We start from the raw sequence: 14925 nt of genomic DNA, 5'->3' as shown, positions 1-14925 counted from the left end.
AAGAACCATATCCTATAATTATTAGTGGTCACATAAAACCTACAAAAGATGACTGTGCTGAGAGAAAATTAACAACTTTGTTTGATTCAAATCTGTAAAAAAAAAAAAAAAAAAAGCACGGTCATGGGTGGTAAACATCATGGGAAAAATACCAAAAAGGTCCAAGGGAAAAACAGGTGGGTCCAAGGGAGACAAGCCAGGCTTCTGGTCTGACTGGCGGCAGCAGCGCCAACGCCTGGCTGACCACAGTGATTGTAATACACTGAAAACTGACCAATGGCAGCAGTATTAAGATATGTCATCAGTAGTGATGAGCGAATGTGCTGGGATAAGGTGTTATCTGAGCATGCTCGGGTGCTAACAGTGTCTGCGGAGTGCTCGAAAAATATGTTCGAGTCCCCGTGGCTGTTCGACAGCTGCAACACATGGAGGGATTGTCTGTTTGTCAGACTGTTTGTCGAACGGCTGCGAGACATACTGACTCGGGGACTGGAACATATTATTCGAGCATGCCAGAGTCACTGAATGCATACGAGCATGGATAACATCTTATCCGAGCACATTCACCCATCACTAGTCAATCGCTAATGTCTCCTAACAGTTCAATGCTTTGCCCTTTCACAGTTTTTCCTCCGGCGCTGTGCAAGGAACTGCAGCACGGCACTATTTTTTTTTTTTGAACGGGGATACGCTGCTGCTATGCGGAGATAAAGGATGGATGGAGAAGCTGCCCTATTCTCAGGATAGTTTGGAGTCCTAGCAATATGCCATCACAAAATACCCCTCTAAATAATTAAATGAATGCTGATTATTCCTAATCAGTAGTCCTCTCCCGGTCAGGTGAAATCCTGCAGTATTTTTGCAGTTCTCTTCTGGAAACGCCAGATCATCAGAAATGCCGGTTTACTAAACTCAAAGGAATTGTTCTGCACTTACATAAATGACTCAAAAAGATTATGCCCGACAGTAGGTAGAGAAAATCAAGCTGTTCCTCTATGCCCACGCGACCAACTAGACGCCCAGGATTCTTTCCGTTCAGCACAGGAGTATACACTGCAGCGTGCGCTCTGCCTTACTTCCCAGATTTTACCTCTTGTGCTTCAGTGGAGCCAGTCTGTTGAGGAGCGCCTGCTCCGAAGCCGAAACCTTGTCACTGCTCAGCTTGCAGTCGTCGACAATTTCCGCAGCCACAGCTGATAGAGCGGCGAGACAGACGCACAGCCACCGGGCGTACATCCTGCAAGACAAGTATACATTTATTCAGAACGCATTACTCACCATCTCAGGAAAGAGGGACGCCATACATCGGTAGGTCTTAGATACTAGTCCAAATTATCTTCCATCCTTGACCTACTGGTGGCGCAGAATTAACCCTTTCATTCCATTTTAGTGAGCTCTACAGGCAAAGGAGCATGTGAAACAAAGCAAAAAAAAAAAAAAAGCCCCCCCAGATCGCAGCATTGGGGGGGGGGGGGGGGGGGGTGACGCTTATTTTTAATTCCTTATTTTCTATCACTTTCAGGAATCACATGAAGTCATGTGCCGCTCACAAACTACTCTGACCGGTTCTAGCAGTCGGCAGGATTTGCAGAAGTGTTGGAGATGGGTATAAGTCACACAGGAAGGGTAAATATTAGCGAGAGCGACTCAAGTGGTCCTTACATCACAGCCGAGGGGGGGCCTAAAGTGCACTGACCTGAGCCAAGTGCTTCATGTAGAGAAGAAGGAAGGTGAGTGCTCTCAGAATTATACTGATCTCCTGCATGCATTATGCATTATGTGCACTGCAGGCTCATTTTGTACCCATATGAATACAAAACTTTTTGCAAGTGGATTCAAAGTGGCTTTTTAAGTAGATTTTATTAGAAGATTCCATAAAGAAACTCTGTATGAACATACCCTCCTAGTGACCATCAGATCGACCCTCCATCACCCTACCTGGTACCCGCTGTTTGCCTCCTGTTGCCTCCTTTGCTCAGATTGGCATCCTGCTCCTGAGGCTTCCAAGATTCCGCTGTAGGGCCAAGGCCTTGTAGGGCCAAGGTGAGCAGTGGAAAGTCTAAACTTCACATCCCCTTCCTTTCCCATCCCAAAGAACTGAGGAGACTAAACACTGCACTCCCCATGCCCTCCGGCGGCCATCCTGGGGGGGGGGGGGCATGTAATGCCAATCTTAGCATAGGGGCAGTGGGATGCAAAAGAGGGATTTTTGTGTACTCACCGTAAAATCCTTTTCTCCGAGCCAATCATTGGGGGACACAGACCGTGGGTGTTATGCTGCTTGCCACTAGGAGGACACTAAGTGATACAAAGAAAGTTAGCTCCTCCCCTGCAGTATACACCCTCCTGCTGGCCCTCAGCTAACCAGTTCGGTGCAAAAAGCAGTAGGAGATCAGTAACAACATATTAGCTTACAGTATGTCATATTATATATGAGAGTATAGCATATCGGATTATAAAAACTAGCATAAGCCAATACTAGGGTGGGAGCTGTGTCCCCCAATGATTGGCTCGGAGAAAAGGATTTTACGGTGAGTACACAAAAATCCCTCTTTCTCCTACGCCTCATTGGGGGACACAGACCGTGGGACATACCAAAGCAGTCCCTGGGTGGGGACAACGTCAGATCAGGCCCTGTGTAACTGCTACTTACAAGTGCGCCACCGCGGCCTGCAGAGTCCACCTGCCCAGAGTCACATCTGTGGAAGTCTGGGAATTATAATGCTTCAAGAATGCATGCGGATTGGACGAATCCGCAAGCTTGCAGGCGTGTCTTGTTGACGCCTGGTGCCTAGAAACCACGATAGACAGGGAGATAGGCTGTCATCTAACACGGAAGGACTCCTGGATGGTGAAGGAATACACCAGGCTAAATGGCCGATGGAGACGGCCAAACCCTTCCTGTAAAAGTCAGGAAACCTTCCTCTTAACGTTAGGAAACCCAAGAAGCAGTGTCCAACCTTCGGAAGGACGCCGTCCTCAAGACGTACCTACTCAGAGCACTCGTTTTGTCCGGAATATGGGGACCTCATTCCATTTTGTGGAGTGGTGCCAAAAGAGATGAGGGAAGAACTATGCCCTCATGACAGTAGTAATACAATACCACCTTGGTAACTAAGGACAGGGAAGGCTTGAGGACAACCTTGCCTTGAAGGAAATAAGAGAAAAAAGTCTGAAAAGACCCGTTAGCACCGAAGACTCGTCAGGATGAGGATATCGCCGAGAGAAAGGGGGGCAACCTTCCCTAATAGAATAGATCCCAATGATCTAACGGTATGCAATAGGGAAGAACTACATGTGAAAAACATCCTGCGAGGTGGTCCCTACTTGCAGTTTTGTTGCAGAAAGACAGAAAGCTACCAGCTCCGCAAGCGAACTGACGTGATCAGTGCGGATTTCCGAGGATCACTGGGGCCCTTTCTGTTTCTGAAAAGCTTTCGGAAGTGGAAACTGGTACCACGGAATAACCGGAGCATGCAGTGCGAAGGCTCCTGGATCTCGAGGCCGAGCAACAAACTCCAGTACACAGGCGATCAGTCAGGACGCCATCCAAACTACAACTGTAGAGCTCCAGTGAAGGCGGGTCTAATGGAATACTTCCGGTGAAGTTCCCACTCACTTGAGGTGAAACCCTGACGGCTAAATATGTTCGCAGCCCAGAGTTCTACTCCTGGGATATGTACTGCCAAGATCACCAAGTGATAGATCTCGGCCCATGTGGGTACTTTGGCCATGGAGCTTGAACGTGGGTACTCGCTAGATGATTGACGTATGACACAGCCGTGGCGTTGTCCAATTGAATTCGGATGGGTTGACCCGCCATAAGGAGTGGACCTACTGTAGGACTATCCTTGAGATCTCCAGAGCAATGATCGGGAGAAGAGGACTGGCATTGGAAGTTACTAGTAACCATGGAACCGGGAGAAAAAACTCCGGATGAAGAAGGAGCTTAGAGACTATCGTCTGAAAGGCTGCTTGACTTGCTGAAAACTAACGGAGCGAAGGAAACTGCTTCCATTTTCGTCTCCGTCTTTTTTTTTTTTTTTTTTTTTTGGAACCCTCCCAGCAAATCGAATGAAATGAGGGGATGAGAGAGCAAGAGCGCAAGCTCCCTGTTGAAACACCATGACCTTGTCTGGAGGGAGATTTACCACCCTTCTGGAAGAATACTGGATCATCCTCAAAAAGGATATCTGCTGGGCTGGAATTGAGGAGTTGTCTAAGTCTAGCCACCAGCCCAGGTGAGAGGGTATCGCAAGTGATATAGACGACTTAGCGTAGTCCTGCAAAGGCGGGTAAACAGTCGGCCAGACAGGGTAGGACGGCCACGCCTCTAGGTGCCAGATGACAGCCGCCATGACCCTTGCGAACACCCTGGGTGCGGTAGCAAGGTCGAAGGACAAGGTCGTGACTTAAATGCTGTTCACGAATGGAAAAGCAAAGGAATTTTTGAAGAGGTTAGACATCCGGAATGTCGATGGATGCCAGAAACTGCACCTTTTTTGTTGAAGTAATGGCTGAGCGGAGGAGACTCCATTCGAAGAAGAAGAACCTTGTGAAAGATTGTTAGAAGTTTGAGGTCCGGGATCGGTCCTACTTCTCGTTCCCCTTTTAGGAACCAAGATCCCTAAGATCTAGACTGTCCCGGACAACCGTTTCACTGTTGGTCGGGGCTGCGGGAACGTACGATTCTACGTTAGTCTCCCGCTCAAAAATATGATTGACCAGCTGAACTGTCTTCAGGAAAGGGATACTGGTGTGAATCAAAGTAGTTAAGGACTCCAAGCAGGAGACCGTTGCTCTAGCAATTCATGCGGCGGATAGGGAGGTTAAAGGGCTGGACCCGTAGCTGCCAAACGGAACAAACCAGATGTGCTATTTGACAGATCGTGGCATTATAATTGAGGACATATCGGGCAGGGATACTGGTAGGTAAACCACAGGAGATTATACCCGGTTAATCTGCCGAATGGCAGAATGCGCCGCTGCTTCCAGCAGGTCAATGCAGAGTTAAAAATTAAGAGCCCCGATCCACCATCCTCTTAACAAGGAAGTGGAGAGGGAACATTCGCCTACTTGCATCCTCTGTTAAATAGTGGTGATGCAGAGGGGGGTGCTCAGGCGCCCGAAAAAAAGGGTGCCTCTGTACATCCAGAGTTCAGGTCTCCGGGTGGACAGGACAGATTGTCTGGCGTTAGGCCTGGACCTTCGTGTGCCCGTCTGTTGATGGTGTGGGGAGACCGGCGCCCCTTAAAGTGCCTGTCGCCCTTAAAAATCAGACCAGGCATAGCGTCCCACGTAGTGGCTTCTGTCCAGTGAATCGCATATCCGGACTGGATGGCAAAAGCTCTACGAGGGAGTTTAGACTGAGGGAACTAGTGACACTGGGATAAACTGGGATCAGCGGCAGAGGGCTCCTCATTTATGACCAGTTTCGGATTGGTCATGGTGGCCTCAAGACCAGGGAAAACTGGTCGTGTGCCTTTAAGACCAGGGAAAACTGGTCGTGTGCCTTTAAGACCAGGGAAAACTGGTCGTGTGCCTTTAAGACCAGGGAAAACTGGTCGTGTGCCTTTAAGACCAGGGAATACTGGTCGTGTGTCTTTAAGACCAGGGAATACTGGTCGTGCGCCTTTAAGACCAGGAAATACTGGTTGCGTGCCTTTAAGACCAGGGAATGCTGGACGTGTGCGTGTAAGACCCGGGGATACTTACTGGTCCCGTGTCTTTAAGACCCGGGAATTCTGGTCACGCGCCGTTAAGACCAGGGAATACTGGTCACGCGCCGTTAAGACCAGGGAATACTGGTCACGTGCCTTTAAGACCAGGAATACTGGTCATGCGGGTTTAGGTAAAATCTCGCAGCGAGCGAGAAGCGCCAATTAAGGGGGCGGAGCCACAGGCACGACGAGGGCGGAGCCTCGAGACTTCCATGAATAGGCCCCAGCCGGGGCATAAATTTCTGCAGCCGGCGTCAGCATAGAAGTTAGGGGTGGTCACCCGTTGCTCGAGAAAAAAATTGAGCGCTTCCGCGTCAGGCGAAAAGCGCCAGGAAAAAAGGCTAAGCCGCCTTGAGGCGACACAGTGCGCTCCTGGGGTGCGGCCTGCACATCGGCCGAAGCCGGGAGCTAAATTTTTTAGCCGGCTGGAGCGTTACCTCAGGGAGGTGGCCACAGGGAAGCCTGAGACTGCCTGTGAATATGCCGCTGCAGAAGCCCATCGCTAGCAGGGACCACTTACCAACGGTGCGCGTCCCGGCATGGAGCCGCCGCGGATGTCGGGTATTGCAGCGTGGACGGTGCAAGGATAGAGAGATAAACCTCAATCCATCATCCCTTTGTTAGGGAGGTGGAGAGGAACCGTCCGCCTCCTTGTCCGCTTTCACAGTGGTGGAGGCTGCCCGGACCATGGAGGGGGGCTTCTGTACCTCCACGAAGTTCAGCCCATCGGGACCATGAAGGCACCTCCGCTCCTGAAAGGAATTTCAACTGCGGCCTAGTCCGGCTGCAAAAGCCGGGGACTAAATTTATGGAGCCTGCCGGTGGAGCGCGTAGGCGGGCCGCGCGCCGAATGATTGCCGCTGGCGTACCGGCCAATGGAACCCTCAGGACCGCATCTTCCAGGCAGGCAGCGTGAGGAAAAATGGCCCCCCCGAGATCTGCAGGGCGCCTCTCGTCCCGGACGAGAAGCGCCGATATAGGGGGCGGGGTTACGGCCGTGGGAGGGATTTGCCCACTGCGGCCTACTCCAGCTGAAAAGCCGGGGACTAAATTTCCAGCCTGCCTGGGGATGCGCGGCGGCCGCAACGGAGCGACGCTAACCGCCGCAGTTCCCGACCGCCGGCGCCTGTCCCCAGGGGCTCTGCCGCAAGTACCACCGGCGCCTACCCCATAGAGGCCACTGCGGCCTACTCCGGCTGAAAAGCCGGGGACTAAATTTCCGGCCTGTCCGGCGGTGTGAGGTGGCGCGGCCGCAAAGCGATCCGGAGCGCAGGAGGGGAACTCCTGATGTACTCACAGTCCGGTAATGCAGGTCCCCCTGTCCCTGCGCGCTCCATCCTCATCCTCTTCTGCAATCCCTTTGGGCTCCGCAAGTATGCAACGCCATGTGATGTGGGCCTTGTATGTCGGGCCACCGGAGAGGAACATTAGAGCAGGCTCTATGTGCTCGCCGTCTTGCAGGGGGAAGGGAAATCGGGACCAAAGATGGAAACCTGTTGCCCGAGTAAAATTTGGCGTGCTCCCGCGTCTCAGGAGAGGGACGGGGAGGTATACTCGCCGTGCTCGCCTGTTGCTGGTTCGGGGGAGAGCGGGTCCCATAAAAAAGGATCCGTCGCCCCCTTCACTCCGTTGAATAAAAAATAAAAATTTACAGAAAAATTAAAATTAAAATAAGAAAGTTGGGGTCTGAAAACAGACCCAAGTGCCTCCTACAGACACTAAGCAAGAACTGGTTAGCTGAGGGCCAGCAGGAGGGTGTATACTGCAGGGGAGGAGCTAACTTTCTTTGTATCACTTAGTGTCCTCCTAGTGGCAAGCAGCATAACACCCACGGTCTGTGTCCCCCAATGAGGCGTAGGAGAAAGGAGGTTACTTTTCGGTCACAAAATGGTGGGTCACGTTATGGAAGTTGCCACCACTTTGAAATAGTTAGTATCAATAACAAATCGATGGGGAGATAAAACACTCGGAACCCCCACCAATCACCAACAGAGCTGTTTGTCAGCAGTGTACCGTGTGGAGCTGATCTGCAGATCCTGCCAGCGACCACCCAACAGTATAATGGAGCGATGCAACATTTACAACCGGCCTCTGCTGCAAACAGCTGAACAGTAGGGGATGAATAGCGTCGGACCCCCACCGGTCTGATATTCATGACTTACAATAAAGATTGAAGACTGAAAACGTCTATAACAGGCGTCAGGATCCAATTTTAAGACCATGGTCACACGTTCAGTATTTTACATTGGTATAAGCCAAAACCAGGAGTGGGTGATAAATCCAGAAGTGGTGACGTGTTTCTATTATACTTCTCCTCTGATTGTTCCTCTCCTGGTATTGTGTTACAAATACGGATGTAAAATACTATCCAAATGGCCTAGTTGTAACGATGGCTGAAATATCCTTGGTCTCAAAATATCGCACTGCTTGAGATTCGTAGCCCAGGAAAACCCCATAAAACGAACAAGGATGATAAATAATGAAAGCCGCTATAGATATTTTACCGCCCCCCCTAAGAACAAGTTCCGAAAAACTTTTATAATTTCAGTATTATGTAAATCTTAATTTAAAAAAAAAAAAAAAAAAACTATAAAATATATATTTATATCTTCTTGTCTCCCAGGGCTGATTTTTCCTACAATTCTAGAATTGCTTTGATTTTATAACCAGTAACAATGACCTGGGACATGGACTGGAATAACTGGAAGAACAAGCGGGAATGTTACAGTACATTATCAATCACGTTTCTTGTCATGTTATTAGGGCATCGGCTGCCCGGCACCGACCACACAGGGCATCGGCTGCCCGGCACCGACCACACAGGGCATCGGCTGCCCGGCACCGACCACACAGGGCATCGGCTGCCCGGCACCGACCACACAGGGCATCGGCTGCCCGGCACCGACCACACAGGGCATCGGCTGCCCGGCACCGACCACACAGGGCATCGGCTGCCCGGCACCGACCACACAGGGCATCGGCTGCCCGGCACCGACCACACAGGGCATCGGCTGCCCGGCACCGACCACACAGGGCATCGGCTGCCCGGCACCGACCACACAGGGCATCGGCTGCCCGGCACCGACCACACAGGGCATCGGCTGCCCGGCACCGACCACACAGGGCATCGGCTGCCCGGCACCGACCACACAGGGCATCGGCTGCCCGGCACCGACCACACAGGGCATCGGCTGCCCGGCACCGACCACACAGGGCATCGGCTGCACGGCACCGACCACACAGGGCATCGGCTGCACGGCACCGACCACACAGGGCATCGGCTGCACGGCACCGACCACACAGGGCATCGGCTGCACGGCACCGACCACACAGCGGCGGCTGCACGTTAAACTAGTGAAAGAGCAACTTACTAATACATTACTTCATCTACAAGCTCTGGTCACGGCCCCGGCTGTTTGGATAGAGTTTCCTGTGCCGCCACGCAGTGAGAAGACGGCTGACTGCTCCGTTTATTACCAATCCTATATTATTCTATGTCTGTACATCGGCTGTGACACAGAAGGAGGCTGGCTGAGCTATTGTAATGAGCAGGCAACCAGCTCCCTTCATACACATGACATGCCAACACAGGAAACCTTGTCTTGTTTTGAACAACCTGCCGGAACCAGGAGCAGTAGGTTCTGGCTGAAAACTAGGGCACATATCAGACACAGAAGTTATATAATGCATTTAAAAACACATTTATTTGTAACATTATTAGCCAGAAAACCCCTTCAAAGCCTTACAAAACCAGGGTTCAATGTCAAAGAAACCAAGGTAGGAATCGCATGACAATTTTTGGGAAAACCAAAAAGGAAAGTGTGTGTTGTTGTTCAGCTGTAGCTTTTGGTAATAGAAATGTGCAGAGACTTTAGACTTAAAGGAGTCGTCCACCACTGGGAACAGTTTTTTATTTTTACTTAAGTGCACATATTTAGAACTAAAAGTCATTTCTAAGTTTTGGTTTCATTACAAATTTTGCATCTTTTTTTTTTTTTTTCACTTATAGGTTCTTTGTGTCCCATGATGTGGTTGGTGGTCATAAAGGAGCTGAGAGAAGCTCAGGAAGAGACAGATAACAGTCAAAAGATGTCCAATTGGGCTGTCAGAATAAGCTCACTGACGATTCCTCAGCTAACTCATTCCGCAGCTAGATAAACATAGCGCAAAACAAAGGTCATAGAAGATAAACGGTGCAACATTTAAATGAAATTTTTTGGTCATTAAAGGAGCCCTCTCCCTCCCATCAAAGCTTTTATCCTCTTAATACATTGCAGTCTCATAGTATATCTGTGTACTTACAATTGCTCATTTTGCCTTTCTACCAGGCTAATTCTTTTGTTTTCTCTCAATGTAGAAACAGGAAGTCTCTTTTCCCTGCATTTATCATTCCCCTCTTCACCTCCTGACTCAGCTGCTCCCTCCTCCCCCTACCAGGGACTTTTGCAGTGACTTATGACTCATACAGGGAAAATTGACCTCCTGTTTGTACCTTCAGTCAATCAGTTTTTAATCATGTGATGTCATAGACCTAATGGAAAAGAAGAATTAACTGGGTAGAAAAACAAAATGAGCAATTGTAAGCACACAGTGCTGTATAATATGATGATTGCAATATATTAAGATAAACGTTTTGATGGGAGGAGGAGGGCTTCTTTAATATATGAATTTAAAGGGAACCAGTCACCCCCCCCCCAGTCGTTTCAAACTAAAAGAGCCACCTTGTGCCGCAGTAATGCTGCATTCTGACAAGGTGGCTCTTAGTTCTGGGTGCTGTAACTTGAGAAATAATCAGTTTTATAATTTGTCTGAAATACCTGTTCCTCAGTCAAGTGGGCCGGCATTTTCCCCTGCTTCAGACAGCACACAGCTGTCACTCACATCTTCTTGGCGCCGGGCGCCGCCTCCTCCTCGCGGGTGTTTTCAAAAGTAGCCGGCGCCTGCGCTCTTATCCCCTGCCTGGTGCAGGCGCAGTGAGCGCTGGCCGTCTTTCCTCATATGCAGTCCAGCTGACTGCGCCTGCGTGGCCGCCCTGCCTGTGAATCCCAGCCCCGCAATGTGAATAAATCATAAGTCACTGCGGGGCTGGGAATCACAGGCAGGGCAGCCGCGCAGGCGCAGTCAGCTGGGCTGCATATGAGGAAAGACGGCCAGCGCTCACTGCGCCTGCACCAGGCAGGGGATAAGAGCGCAGGCGCCGGCTACTTTTGAAAAGAGCGGCGAGGAGGAGGCGGCGCCCGGCGCCAAGAAGATCTGAGTGACAGCTATGTGCTGTCTGAAGCAGGGGGGAAACGCCGCCCACTTGACTGAGGAGCAGGTATTTCAGACAAATTATAAAACTGATTATTTCTCAAGTTACAGCACCCAGAACTAAAAGAGCCACCTTGTCAGAATGCAGCATTACTGCTGCACAAGGTGGCTCTTTTAGTTTGAAACGACTGGGGGGGGGGGGGGTGACTGGTTCCCTTTAAGCATGAAAAAAAATTGTCAATACCTAGTGGACACTCTCTTTAAAGTGTTGTGGAACAGTGTATGGAAATAAAGGGGTCATCTCATCTAGCGATATTGCTTAGCTAGGATATGCCATAATGGGGTTCCCCCAGAGATTCTAGAATTGAAGGGGATGCAGGATGAAATTCTCTCATTGATGTAAATGAAGCCACGCCGCCGTTCTTTGCACAGCCAGCGAGAGCAGCATAAGAAAAAAAACAAGAAGAGTGAAGGGGCAGTACTACATTAAAACTACATCATATTCAGTCTCCGGAGTTATGGTTGACCCAGAGGTTGGACCCCCACTGATGATAAAGCGATCGCTTATCCAAGTAATATTCCATTACTTTACCAGATTGATGAGCCCCTTTAAGTGTTGGGAGGTATCAGGAGTTATGGCACTAGTAGGGCTATAGAGTTAAGGATTGCAACTTTTCGGTATAGAGTTAAATGGCTGAGGACTATGGGTTCTGGTCTTGAGGTGCAGGTACCCGTAAGGACAGAGATGAGTAGGGCAAAGCCTGTTTTGATCTGACGCGTATAAACTTACCCCGAGTACAGCCTTTAAGCCACGAGACGTAAATTGAATCTTGGAGCTACAGACCATCATGTGTGGGCAGAAGTGCTGTACAGTTTTTTAATCCTGATATTTGTATGGATACAGATGAACAGACCCTGGAGGTTTTGATGCGTGGGATCAGGAGATAAGTGAGGCCTGAAGAATTTAGTAAGATAATCATAGTATGAAGAAATGTGGGATCTATAAAGTACAGTCTGGTCAGGATATGGGTATAAGAAGAGATAAGAGGGACTGGCCACTGCTGAATCAGATGTGTAAAAGAGGGTGCCTGTAGGTTTAGACACATGGATGAGATACGGGAAGCCTACAGGTCTCCATGTGCTGATGGATCTTACTATTCAGATGAGAAGATATGCCTAAGGGACTTAATATGCGGACAGACTAGCAGTGCCTATGGATCACAGAGGGAACATGTCACCTGAGTCATGCTTGGCGGCAAGAATCAGAGTCTGGCTAAGTTATTGCAGCTGTTTTACTCTGACACGGCAGCTTCTCCCAGCCCCAATCACTTGTACTGCCTATACTTTTCCCTGGGCACACACTATAGGAAGAAACCTTGCAGTTACTGGAAAAGGGGCAGGAAGAAGCAGCCGGGGACCTGCCTCAGAAGAGTCATGTGAGAAACACCGCACCTGCAGCACTTCATAGTGAAACACGCACAGCTGCAGTACGCTCCCAATGCCTTACTTCCTGTGTGTTTTGGGCCATATAAATGAGAGGACAGGTTCCCTTTAATATGTGGCCTCTGCCTCCTAACCGGCAGATGAGATGAGAGGTGTCTAATAATCGGTGTGTGGATAAAACAAGCAAAGCCGATAAGTGAGGAAGCGTGGATGAGATAAATGGCGTCATGGATCTTGATGTGGGGATGGATGAGCGGTAACTTTGGGTCTCAGGGCTGATGAGGTAAGCGGAGTCAGTGGGTGACCCAGTAAGCCAGAATGTGTGTGGGGGTGTAATGCTGACGTCATACTCTGGAAAAACACACACACACACACACACACACACCACAAGGTGGGACCAACAAAGCAAGACCCCCGCGCACGCACACCACAGGGTGGGACCAACGGAGTGACATCCTGCACACACACACCATGGGATGGGACCAACGAAGAGAGAACCCGCTCACACACCATGGGGTGAGACCCACGAAGAGACACTGCGCACGCACACACCACGGGGTGGGACCAACGTAGCAAGTTCCTGCACACACACCATGGAGTGGGACCAACGAAGAGATCCCGCACACACATCACAGGGTGGGACCCACGAGGTGACACCGCGCGCACACACACATACACCACGGGGTGGGACCTACAAGGCGAGATCGCACGCACACACACACCACAAGGTGGGACCCACGAGGTGACACCCCACACACACACCACGGGTTGGGACCCACAAGGCAAGATCGCACGCACACACACACCACAAGGTGGGACCCACGAGGTGACACCCCACACACACATACACCACGGGGTGGGACCTACAAGGCGAGATCGCACGCACACACACACCACAAGGTGGGACCCAAAGGTGACACCCCACACACACACCACGGGTTGGGACCCACAAGGCGAGATCGCACGCACACACACACCACAAGGTGGGACCCACGAGGTGACACCCCACACACACACCACGGGTTGGGACCCACAAGGCGAGATCGCACGCACACACACCACAAGGTGGGACCCAGAGGTGACACCCCACACACACACCACGGGTTGGGACCCACAAGGCGAGATCGCACGCACACACACCACAAGGTGGGACCCAGAGGTGACACCCCACGCACACACCACGGGTTGGGACCCACAAGGCGAGACCGCGCGCGCGCGCACACACACACACACACACACACACACACACACTCTCTACGGGGTGTGACCCACGAGGCGAGACCCCAGGCACACTTGAGTCCCCCATACAGCTGGGAAGAGTCACACACTATTACCTGGACGGATCCTGTCCCTTCCTGTGGGTTTTCCTGTGATATTGGGTCGATGTCGGGTTGTCAGGGTGACACAGGAGCGACGTCTGGGCCCCAAACACCTGCAGGACCCCGTATGTGAGCACAGCACGCGGTGGTGATGTGTGTCCTCCTCTACTCCAGTGTCACCGCCTCCATACCACTGTAGTGTCTCCACAGCACAATGCGGCCGGGGCTCCCCGTACACACAGCGCCCTATGTGCAGACCGGAGACTCCGAATATCCCCTGCACATCACCGGACACCGGGGAGATGAGCGCCAGCTCCTGCACAAAAACTCCCTCCTGCTCACGTGACGCCTCAGTTACTTCCTCCTGTCACTTCTCCTTCTGTTCAGAGAGAACCGGAAACCGGAAGCGAACAGGAAGTGAAACAGAGCCAATAGTAAGCGGCGCGTCAGCTAGCCAATCATCTATCAGCACCGCTATTTTGCTCCGCCCACTGGTTGCGTCTAAAAGAGTCACGTGATATATCACATGATGTGTGAGCCCCGTGCATGCCGGGGAATGTAGTTTTTTTCTATTTTACTTGATTATTTTCCCACTATATTCAAGGTGATTGAAGCGAAAGGGTGATGGAGGCACGTGCCGGATAGGAGAGCTGATAGTGAGAAGGCAGTGCAAAGAGGAGTTATTAATAATGATGATAATACAATCTAAGATGGTTAATAAAGTAAATAATGAGAAATTAACATGATTAATAATAATACAAGTTATACTAAACTACTGGAGTCATTATTAATGGGAATAGTACAGAGAGGGACAGTGTGGAGAAATCCTACAATGTTAGAGTTGGAAGGGACCTCCAGGGTCATCGTGTCCGACCCCGATCAATGCAGGAGTCACTAAACCATCTCAGACAGATGTCTGTCCAGCCTCTGTATGAAGACTTCCATTGAAGGAGAACTCACCACCTCTCGGGGCCGCCTGTTCCACTCATTGATCTCCCTCAGTTTTTTCTAATATCTAATCTGTGTCTTTTCCCTTTCAGGTTCATTCCATTGTTTCTCATGTTTCCATGTACAGATGAGAATAATGATGATCCCTCTACACTGTGACAGCCCTTCAGATATTTGTAGACAGACATACCTCCCAACTTTTGAAGATGGGAAAGAGGGACAAAGTTTGCGGTGCGCGAAGCGCG

General features: G+C 50.4%; 1 protein-coding gene across 1 annotated transcript in view; it reads right to left on the bottom strand.

The window, feature by feature from the left end:
* M6PR (mannose-6-phosphate receptor, cation dependent) overlaps positions 1-14142 on the bottom strand; it is a 37016-nt gene extending 22874 nt beyond the window's left edge. Inside the window, exons 1-2 of the mRNA XM_077258519.1 lie at positions 13748-14142; positions 1091-1237 (exon numbers count right to left, since the gene is read on the bottom strand). Of these exons, the coding sequence (XP_077114634.1) occupies positions 1091-1236 (146 nt within the window). The 5' untranslated portion in view covers position 1237; positions 13748-14142. The remainder of the gene's footprint in view (positions 1-1090; positions 1238-13747) is intronic.
* Between the last annotated feature and the right edge of the window lie 783 nt (positions 14143-14925).

This window comes from Ranitomeya variabilis, chromosome 4 (genome assembly GCF_051348905.1).
Source record: "Ranitomeya variabilis isolate aRanVar5 chromosome 4, aRanVar5.hap1, whole genome shotgun sequence".
NCBI lineage: Eukaryota > Metazoa > Chordata > Amphibia > Anura > Dendrobatidae > Ranitomeya > Ranitomeya variabilis.
The sequence above is the reverse complement of the archived record's forward strand: the minus strand, read 5'-3'. Positions and strand labels throughout refer to the sequence as shown.